We start from the raw sequence: 10,469 nt of genomic DNA, 5'->3' as shown, positions 1-10,469 counted from the left end.
TTATACCTCTCTCGGCTTGCGCGGGTCCGGGAGGCCCATCTGTCCCTTACTATTGAGTTCCTGTTGTCTCATTGGCAGCTTTCTGAGCAGCTGCAAAATGTTTTTAACTTGAAGTGGAAGTTGGGGTCATTGGCATCGTCAGGTCCGGACGGTCACTCTCAGCAAGGGCTCTTTTCAGCTCTGACATCGACTAGCTTACGGACTCCGGTGAGTGTTAAACTAACTCCTCCCACTTTCCCATGGCTGGACTTTCACTGTTGGTAATAATTAGGAGGCGTTTCTCAAGGGCTGGGAAATAATGTGCACTTCTTTTTTGTGTTGTCTTCAGAAACTGCTTGATTGCCTAGGACCACAGTCTTCTGCCTGGTCGTCCCTCTCTGCGGCTCGTCTGTTCGGGCAGCCTCGACACCGCAGCTTGGCGACGCGGTTCCGGAGGGGGACCCGAGGTGCTCCCGCGCGATCAGGGGGCGGTGGCACCGCCGTCCACCTCGGAGGATCATGCTGCGAGGCAAGTCCCGGCTCAACGTGGGGTGGCTCGGCTACTCGCCCGGCCTGCTCCTCGAGCACAGACAGCTCTTCACAGAGCGCGCGCCTCGGCGCCCTAGACGGTAAGTCACGTGAACGCCGGCGCCGGCGCCGCTCAACGTCAGCACGGCGCGCCGCACTTGCGCATTGCGTCCCGCCGCCCGGCTCTGGCCGGCACTTCCGGCGCGGCACACCTCTACGGGTCGCCTACCGGGGGCAGTGAGTGCGGTCCTGCAGCCCCCCCCGCCTCCCAGCGCCTGCTGCGGGCGCGGCCACGCCATGGAGCTCCTTGATAAAGCGGCGCTAAATGCGCTGCAGCCACCCGACTTCAGGTAGTCCCGAGCGGGCCCCAGGCCGGGTAGGAGTCCTGACCGCAAGGCGACCTGGCCCTGGCCTGGAGTGGGGTGGAAAGGAAGGCCGGAACCGAGCGGGCTGGCCTGCAGTGGGTGTGAGGTCTGGACCCTCGGGGCCGGGCTGCGGGCTGGGGCAGGGGGGAGGCAGGTTGGGGTCTCCATCGTCTACACGCACGCAAGCTGGGGCTTGGGGTCCTAGGGTAGAGGTCGGCGGGCCTTCAGCTCATGCTTCTGTTCTAGCCCTGCCTTTCGCTGTCGTCTATTTTGCGATCTTGCTCTCTGCAGTCTCTCCCCACTGCAGGGCGAGCTCCCTGAGGGCAGGAACCCGGCCTTCTCCATCCGCTTGTCCCCTACAGGGCCTGCATCGTCGGGACTTAAATGTTTGTTGTATGAATGAACGAAGGGAAGAGAGTAGGGCTTCCCCTGGTTAGAGACTACTTCACTTGGAATCAGTAGAATGACCCACTGTGGCCCACTAGCCTAGCCAGTGACACCTGGGTAGGCCAAAAGGTGGCGAGGGATTTACCTGCCATTTGATGATGACTTACTGTGTGCCAGACTCAACTTAGGCTCTTTATTACGTACCTTAGTAAAATTAAGAAAGTGTTGTTCGCCCTTTAAAAAAAAAAAGATGAAGTTACTCAGGATAAGTGACTTGCCCAAGATCACACAGTCAGGACACACAATTAGTAAGTGTTGAAGCTGGTATTTGACCAATCCCACTAATTCCAAAGGCTGTAATCTTTAGAGCCCCGTGATCCTTTTCTCTCTCTTATGATGTCAATATAGATGTTTTTTAAATTGCTTTTTACTAGGATACCAACAGATAATTTTGTCAGGTACACTTAGAATACAGTGTAGCCCTCCTACACCTGATTTTCGTGTGTCATAATGCAATTTGCAGTGAAATCTAGTTGCAGTGGAAGTCTTGATTGCCACAGAAGGGAAGTGGTAAGCTGTGTCTGCTACTGCTTGCTGCAGAAGTTCGTATCAACTGGGTAAACTATAGGTGGTTTAAAGAGTGGGACAACAGTAAGATTCATCCTAAGTTATTTCTTTGTTGGAGGCCCACTTTAATTCTGGATTTTTCATGTTCTTTATTTCTAAGAAGTCTCTGTAACACCCAATGAGAGAGTTGTAGAAGAAATCAGTTGAATGATATCAGTTACTTTGTTTTAGAATAATTCACCTGTTACACCCAAGCTGGCTTGTGCCTGCAGAACTGCCAGCTGTGGTGGGGATGTGGCTGGAAGCCAAAGAGAAAATGTCCTGTTAACATTAGAGGAAGTTTCCTAGTTTTCAAAAGTCTGTGTGCTTAACTTGATACTTAGTCCCATATTTGTGAGGTCATAACCCAGAATTAAAAATTTTGGAGTTTAGGGTAAAAAAATGAAAAAGAGTTGAAAATAAACTGCAAATTGTTAAGCTGAGCCCATGCCTGGTATAAGAGTGTGCGGCTAGAAATTAACATGTAGAAAAGAAAAGACTAGGTTTAAGCGGTGGGATTGTAAATGCCTTTGTTTGCCTTAACACATTTTTGTATGGTATTACAGCATCTTTTCAATAATGATGTTTTCTGAAGGCCAGGTGAGATACTACGTATTTAAGAGAGGTGATCTGAAGAACAAAAGAACCAGTTAACACTCCCTTTCCCTAGATTCTCAAGCTTGGTTTCTTTATCAGGTTAGATATTTTAACTTTGCATGCCTAAAACACATACTTGAACTCACTATGGAAACACCCAGGTCATGTTTTTTGTTGGGATTCATGAAAGAAGTGGTCAAATACTTACGTTTAATTTTTATAGACCTATTGTAGAGCTACTCATATTCTTTATGAGGATTACACAGTAAATTTCCCTAAAAGTTTACTACTAGGAAACAGTTTAAGGAAGCATAACTATATTAGATGAGGATTGTGTAGCTCAGTGATCATCATAGGAGGATGTGTTGAAAGATGATCCACTGAAGTAGGGAAAGGAAATATTACAACTACTATGTGAATTTATTTTAACCGTATCCTTTTTAAGTATCTAGTTTCACACATGTTTTATATTTTAAGTAATGAATTGATAATATGTGTGTAGATGATCTGTTCAAAAAAATCAGTATGCCCTTATATGGGCTTTGTGCTCAAAACTTATATTTAAGATGGATTAATAGTCAAAAAAGTTTGTAGACCATTGTTTATAAACCGTAAACTTGAGATGTTCCCTTCCTTTCCGGGCTTCCAGAAACCTCCTTGCTAATAATTATTTACACACTTAAAAGAACCCCTTTGCTTTTTATAAATAAAGTAAAAAAGAACCCCTTTGCCTGGATTTTCTAGGGCTCCAGAGAGATGTGCAGGTCTAATAGGAAGCAAGGTGGCATGTTAAGTCCTGTAATAACAGGTATGAGCTAAGTGTGATGGCATCCCAGAGCAATGAGTCATTTCAGGCAGAATGATCAGGAAAAGTGCCTAGAGGATAAGCTCTTTTGAGGGGGACATTGAAGGCATGGTTAGCTCCTTCCTAAAGATACAGACAGGGGCGCCTGGGTGGCTCAGTTGGTTAAGCGACTGCCTTCAGCTCAGGTCATTATCCTGGAGTCTCAGGCATCAGGCTCCCTGCTCTGCAGGGAGTCTGCTTCTCCCTCTGACCCTCCCCCCACCCCGACTCTCTCAAATAATAAATAAATAGAAGCTTAAAAAAAAAAGATACGAACAAAAACTGGAGCCTCTGAGGATTACCAGAAAGAGAATTAAGGTCAAGTGTTGACAATAAGCATAAAGCGTGAAGTGTGTTAAGGTAGTCTGATGATAGATTTAAGAGACGAAAAAGGACCTTAAGCTAAATGATTAAAGCTGTAGGGTTTACTGCGTTTACAATGTACGTGGTGGTATGTATGAGGTACAGATGTGTCCATGGTTGCTGGAAACCTACTGTCGCTTCACTTTGCAGTAGTGCTGCTCATTTGTAGCAATGCATAGGACAAATCCTGACATATATCTACTTATTGAAAAGTCAGTGAAACAACATTAAGGAACATTTTGAAAATGGGGAAATAACTTTATTTTTGTATATTAATCTGTAGTCCTTTTTTATTTGCACACATTTTTAACATAATTGGAATAGTATATATCAGGGGTTGGTGAAGTTCTTCTGTAAAGGACCAGATAGCAAATATTTTAAGTTTTGAGGGCCATATAGTTTGGTACCACTACTCAGCTTGTCCTTTGTAGCTCCAAAGCCACCTTAGATGATACATAAACAAATGGGTGTGTCTGTGTTCCAGTTAAACTTTATTTATAGAAATAGGCATTGGGCCCTTAGGCCTTATTTTGCAGATCCCTGATACACATAATACGATGGAGTTTGCCTTGTTCATTTGTCACACAAGGACTTTCCGAGTAATGGTCAGAGTGTTTTTTGTTGGATCCATATATTGATACACATCAATTGTGAAATCATTTTCTTATTATGGACATTTTTATTGTATCCAGTTTCGTTTGTACTTTTTTTTTTTTAAAGATTTTATTTATTTATTTGACAGAGAGAAATCACAAGTAGATGGAGAGGCAGGCAGAGAGAGAGGGAAGCAGGCTCTCTGCTGAGCAGAGAGCCCGATGTGGGACTCGATCCCAGGACTCTGAGATCATGACCTGAGCGGAAGGCAGCGGCTTAACCCACTGAGCCACCCAGGCGCCCCTCGTTTGTGCTTTTATGTTAATCTTTTTTATGTTAGTCTTTGTATTAATGTTTTAAGTAGCAGATTATCAGACTTGTTTTTCTTCAAGTATAAATTTGAAAAGCTTGATTCCGTTCTTCAGAATGGTTTTCTTGTATTCTGGATCAAAACTTTCTCCATTGGAATATTTCCTTGATTTTAAAATAACCTCCGGACAAATAGAATTCACTGAATAGAAGGTGTTTTGACATTAATTTTTAAAAATATTTTTTTATTTGACAGAGATCACAAGTAGGCAGAGAGGGGGTTGGGAAGCAGGCTTCCTGCTGAGCGGAGAGCCTGATGTGGGGCTCGATCCCAGGACCCTGGGATCATGACCTGAGCTGAAGGCAGAGGCTTTACCCACTGAGCCACCCAGGCACCTCTTGACATTAAATTTTTAATGAGTCCATGTTGCATGAAGACTTATCTAAGTTGTACTATAGCTATTTAATTACAAAGAAATTAAGTTTCCTTCAGCTGCATCTAAATATTTCTAGACTGCTTTTTCTCTGGAGATCTCTCATGCCTTGTTTGTACTGTATCCAGCTGGCCCTTGATAGTGTGCTTTGTGAAGGAACGTCATTAGTTGTTTTCTCTCTTTTCCTTTACTGTCTCCATTATATATTCTGTAATTAGGGTATGCTTGCATAGCACTTTGGACACTACAAACCACTTTCATAGTTTGATGCTTCCTCTCGCACTGGATCTGAATGGCAGTCTCTTGGGTGTTCTCTAGGTCTTTAGGTTCTTCTCATTTTGAGTTCCTGACTCCTCTTCCTCTGTCCAGTGCTCCCAAGGCAGGGGCAGGGTTTCCAGCATCTTTTCTGTGGATACAAAACCAGTTGGAAATGGCTGTGCAGGTTCTGATTTTCTCTTTGTTTACTTTCTTCCAGAAATGAAAGTTCATTAGCATCTACCCTGAAGACGCTCCTGTTCTTCACAGCTTTAATGATCACAGTACCTATTGGGCTATATTTCACGACTAAATCTTATGTTTTTGAAGGTAATCCTAAGTGATAAAACAAGACATTTACCCCTTAGTATTTTTAAGATTCTATGTGTTTATGATCTCTTTATATCTGTAAGCTGGGTGTTCTTAATTTGCTTCTTCCATCTGTTTCTGTTTTGCTTTTCAAAAATCATGTTGTTCAAGTGAGTCTTCCTTCATGAAATTAACTTGTTCATCATTGAGTCATTTTAGCGTGACAGTATATTTGTTGAAGGTTCTGTGAAATGGCTTGCAAGTCCTTTCTCTTACTATACCTCTGACAGCAAGATTGGCTGACATGGGAGGAGGAACTTGGGGCAGTGTACCTTTGATAGCAGACATTAGTAGAAAAAGAAAATTAAGTCCCCCTTTGTATGTTGAAATCTGTGAGTGAAGTGATCATTACAGTTTTCACTCAGGATAATGTTCCTTGTGTATAGGAGGTATTCAGATCTTTAAATGAATACTTGATTTATCACCACCCAAAGTATTCCTTTTTAATTGCCTGACTGGTTAAATAAATATATAGCTAATAAAAAGCAGTATGCTTTGTTTTTTGCACTTTGATAAATTTGGGAATAAAATGGAAACTTTTTTTCTCTTGATAGGCGCCTTTGGAATGTCCAATAGGGACAGCTATTTTTATGCTGCTATTGTTGCGGTGGTCGCCGTCCACGTGGTGTTGGCCCTCTTTGTTTATGTGGCCTGGAATGAAGGCTCACGACAGTGGCGTGAAGGCAAACAGGATTAAATTGAACATCACCTTTTGATAGCATTAAATGGATTTTTTAAAATGGTAAATGTGTCTGGGGTATTAATAATTTCAATAAAGTTGAGAACATGTTAAAATCAATCTGAAGGAGTCACATTTGACTAGTGTAAAATTTGATCCTTCTAATGCAATGATTTGTATCATCAGTTTTAACTGTCCGAGTCTCTCCTTTGCAAATGAGAATTTGTAATGTTAAGTTGGTCACAAATAAGTATGTTAACTTAATTATACATTTGGGAAGAATTTGATTATCTCACAACCAAAAATGTTTTACAGCATTTTGTCTTTTGGTTGGTTTTAAGGTTCATTTCTCTGGATTTGTTAAGATGTACACAGTGAAGGAAATCTGAGCTGGTTTTCACTGGAGCACTTTCCCTTACTTTTACTGAAGTCCCGGGTCATTGGATTCTAGGTTGTAAATTCCTGTGCGAAATTGCTTGAATTGTGGATTTGGGACTTCCTCTGAATGTCACTGAAAATTTTGCATCGAGTGTAATTCCTAGCCAATAGGAATCTTTCTCATTACATTATTTCATGGGCAGACTAGGCCAGATCACACCCACACCCTTTTGTGGGAAAGGACTGGTTCATTGAAGGATCTAGGCAGCAAAGCAAAAAGATAGCTACCTGGGCACTTAGCCTTTGCAGGCTACCCTGTGCTTTTAGGCTAACTGTTTAATGATCTGCTTTGCTCTGGCATTGAATAGTGAAGTGATGCTTTCATTACAGGGTTTGTGTAAACTCCCTTTCCAGTTTGTTTTTCCTACTTTTCAATAGTGTATATGGTAGGAATTTACATTTAGGTGTGCCCATTTTCACATACTTCATGAAAGTAGATTATTTTTATCATCCAGGAAGTATTCCTGGGATTGGTAGTCGAGTCTTTTTTAATCAGAGCTGTTATACCCCAGATGTATATAGTTATGTAACCGTGAGGTCCTATCTGACGGGAAAAGACCCTGCCGTTTTACTTTGGTACCCTTAGTCTGTTCTTTCCAGCCACTTGGTACTACTTGTGTGCAGTCTAAAAACACACCTGGAAAAATGTGTATTGAAACAGGAAGAGAATTTAAATTCCATGTGATATTTCTACCTGGAGATAAACATTATTTTGGCTTATATTCCATGTGCATTTCCTAATGCTAGTTCAGCACACTAAACATTTGGTTTAGTTCAAATTCTGTTAAGTTCAAATTCTGCCTGTGTTGCCTCACAGTTATTTACATTATTTTTCTGGATGAATGGTATTGGCCATTTTCTTGAAAAAGTACATCCTACCCTTACTCCTTTTTACTAGTCCAATTTCCTGTTACTGGCAATTCCTAATACAGTGGCCCTTGCTGTTTTTGCCATTACTGATTTTTCTGTTCACCCCTATTTTCGTTGTGCAGCTGGACTAAAGGAATAGGGAGGTGGTTAAGCATAAAGTAAGTAGGCATTTGTGTTTAATTGTTGAGAAAAAGTGAAAGATGACTATTGTAGGACTCTTATTTTGCTTATAGTTAAATATTGTCTGCAATTTAAATATCTTTAAGCCATTATTTTAACTGTAAAGTGTTTTTCTTAAAGACTACAGTTTTAGTGTAAAATTGTACAAATTTAATATAAAGTTGTAGAATACCCTGGTTTAAGTTTGGGGTATTGTGTGGTAGATTTCTAAATGGTTGTCCCTTTAGAAGCCTTGTTACACGTAGACCTGTTACCCACCTAATTTCTTTTCTATAATGCCAAGGTTTTGTATTTTTGAGGTCTCATGCTGTTTGTAAAATAAGAATGCTCAATGTTAGATTATTCTGATTTCAGATGTTTGCTGAGTAGAAAATGATATGGATGTTTTTCTACAAGTATTTAAACCAGAGATTCATGCAAAAGCAGTTGTAATTTACTCTTGGAAAAAGTACCAAGTGTTTGAAAGTTAGAATTGGAAGCTAGAGTTGATATTTGAGATTGTTAAAGTACAGGCTTGTTTTCAAACCAGTTAATTTTTTTCCGGAGTTCTGTTAATTCACTACTTCGCTGCTGTTAAAATGACATATGGTATTTGACATACAGATTTATTATTCAAGATGTCCCACTGATTTCCTCTTGCACAATGTACGTACTTCAGGATGTATAGAAAGGAAAGCTACAATTGAGCCCTCATATGTGTTTTAAGATAGGACTATGTTCACTGTTGTTTGAAAAGGGATTGTAAGAATAACCTCAATTAGGAAGCGTAACTTGAAGTGTCAGCACGAGCTACTGATAAACACATTGCTTTCCCCATCTTACCTCCCATTTTGTGCCCACCTGCCAGAATATGATCTTTTCTTTCCTGTTGTGCTAGAAAATGAAGTGTGTTGTAGAATGCATCTGATGTTATTAGCTCTTCAAGTGGATAGACACTGTTTTACGTATTAACAGCAGAATTCAGTTTTGAGCTGTTACCGAAGGAACTTAAACATCTTTTTAAAAACCTCCTATTTCATGGAAATCTAGCATATACATTGTAATAATTAGGCTATTTTCATCATAAAAATCTCATTATCTTTGCCAAAAGAGCCAGCTGATTGACATTTTTGATATTTACCTGCCATTTTCATATAAATTTTATATGTACAGCTAAGAGTACCCACGGAGACCAGTAAAAACAGTTAAATAAGGTGTGCGCAAGGAAAGATGATAGCCAAAGGTATATGAAACAACTATCTAGTGTGTATTTCTCATCTCTAGACAAGTTCATGTTTATTGTTTTATTTATGATCAAGTGAAGTCGTAGACCATTGTTGGCCCACTTTATAAATGGTTCAGCAGTGGCACAGAATTCGTCACTTGTCTGAGGTCAGCAGCAGATTTTCTCGGCTGTCAAGTGATGTGTGTCCTCCAACAGAGGAGTACAACTCTATTAGTTCAGATTCTACTCTTATATTGAAGATGAGTTTTGCGAGAGCTGGCTAAAGCAACACTTTGATAACTTCACAAGATTTTTTTCTTCATTTGGCAGAAGGGGAAAGGGTAACCTGAGAAACTAAATTATTTTCAGGGACTTTGGGAATTTAACAATAACTATTACATGTAATTTATGAATAGTCAAATGCTTTATATATTCACTAAAATAGTCTGAAATTCCCCAATTTACCCTCATTCCTGGCCACACTTTCCTTTCCTGTTGCATTGCTTCATGTTCTTAAGAATGGATTCTGCATTCCTTTTAAGGTATTCTGTCAGTCATATTTGTCAGTTATACATGCTAGTCTTCCTTTTTCTCAAGTTCAGTGAACTCTCACTGGACAATAATAGCAATAGCTAACAACATCTGCACAGCACCTTACAGTTTGCAAAGAACGTTCACATATTCTTGTTGGAATTTTGCATAGTGAATCTGCTACTAGATGTCTCTGGACATCCTTGCCGAAGATGTTAGAATCTTTAACTCAGTAGAGTCGTTGAGTATGCTGTAGTCTTTGAATAGTGCCCTGACTAGGGATGGGGATTAGATGCGCTATTTTGAAAGCTGTGTGTAATTATTGAAATGGGGGGCTTGAGTTCTTTAGCCACTTGAATCAGATTTACTTTTGTAAGTGATACTTTTCTAACTGTTACCTGGATGGATTTTGTATCCATTATATTCCAGCCTGTAATTTGTATAAATTTACCGTCTGTTGTCATTAAAAAAGTGTTCGAAATGCGACTTTGATGTGTCCTGATTGAATGAATAGTAAGTTTATTAGCATCTCTGTTTTTTAGCCCTTATTTGCTTCTGTTTATACCATATAAAATCTATAGAGTTGTCAAGGGTAGGCCTTTATGCAATACTTGTAGACCAGAGGTGCTCAGACTGGTGGGGGTCTCTGAGGGGTACCAAGACAGGGAGGGCTGGTTATACCCACTATGTGGTGACCCCATCAGAAGTGGTGTGGCAGTGGGGAAAGAAAGCAGCATCTTGCCCTGTGGCTTTTTAAAGAAAATTCATTTGGGAGTGAATGGGCTTCAGGTCCTGCGAAAGGAGTAATATTTGTGGCTAAATAATTCAGTGAGGGGCAGTCCGTTCCTCGCCCTGTCTGCATGCCGCCCCCTTCCTAGCGGCAGTTGCCTTTGCCTGCGGCCCTCTAACTACCTTGTGCTGGTGCTCCAGCTAATTT

General features: G+C 40.9%; 1 protein-coding gene across 1 annotated transcript; it reads left to right on the top strand.

Moving 5' to 3' along the window:
• Positions 1-670: 670 nt before the first annotated feature.
• VMA21 (vacuolar ATPase assembly factor VMA21) lies at positions 671-10,018 on the top strand. The gene is made up of 3 exons (XM_059385349.1): positions 671-857; positions 5,482-5,591; positions 6,185-10,018. Exons 1-3 carry the CDS (start codon positions 805-807, stop codon positions 6,325-6,327), a joined length of 306 nt encoding a protein of 101 aa, XP_059241332.1. The 5' UTR covers positions 671-804; the 3' UTR covers positions 6,328-10,018.
• The last annotated feature ends 451 nt before the right edge of the window (positions 10,019-10,469 follow it).

This window comes from Mustela nigripes, chromosome X (genome assembly GCF_022355385.1).
Source record: "Mustela nigripes isolate SB6536 chromosome X, MUSNIG.SB6536, whole genome shotgun sequence".
NCBI classification, from domain to species: Eukaryota; Metazoa; Chordata; class Mammalia; order Carnivora; family Mustelidae; genus Mustela; species Mustela nigripes.
Note: the sequence above shows the minus strand (reverse complement) of the source record. Positions and strands in the feature narration are given on the sequence as shown.

Coding starts and splice junctions, on each gene's coding strand:
- VMA21 (XM_059385349.1), top strand. CDS start 805: ATGGAGCTCCTTGATAAAGCGGCGCTAAATGCGCTGCAGCCACCCGAC. Junction 858..5,481: donor CTGCAGCCACCCGACTTCAG/GTAGTCCCGAGC, acceptor ACTTTCTTCCAG/AAATGAAAGTTCATTAGCAT. Junction 5,592..6,184: donor TAAATCTTATGTTTTTGAAG/GTAATCCTAAGT, acceptor TTCTCTTGATAG/GCGCCTTTGGAATGTCCAAT.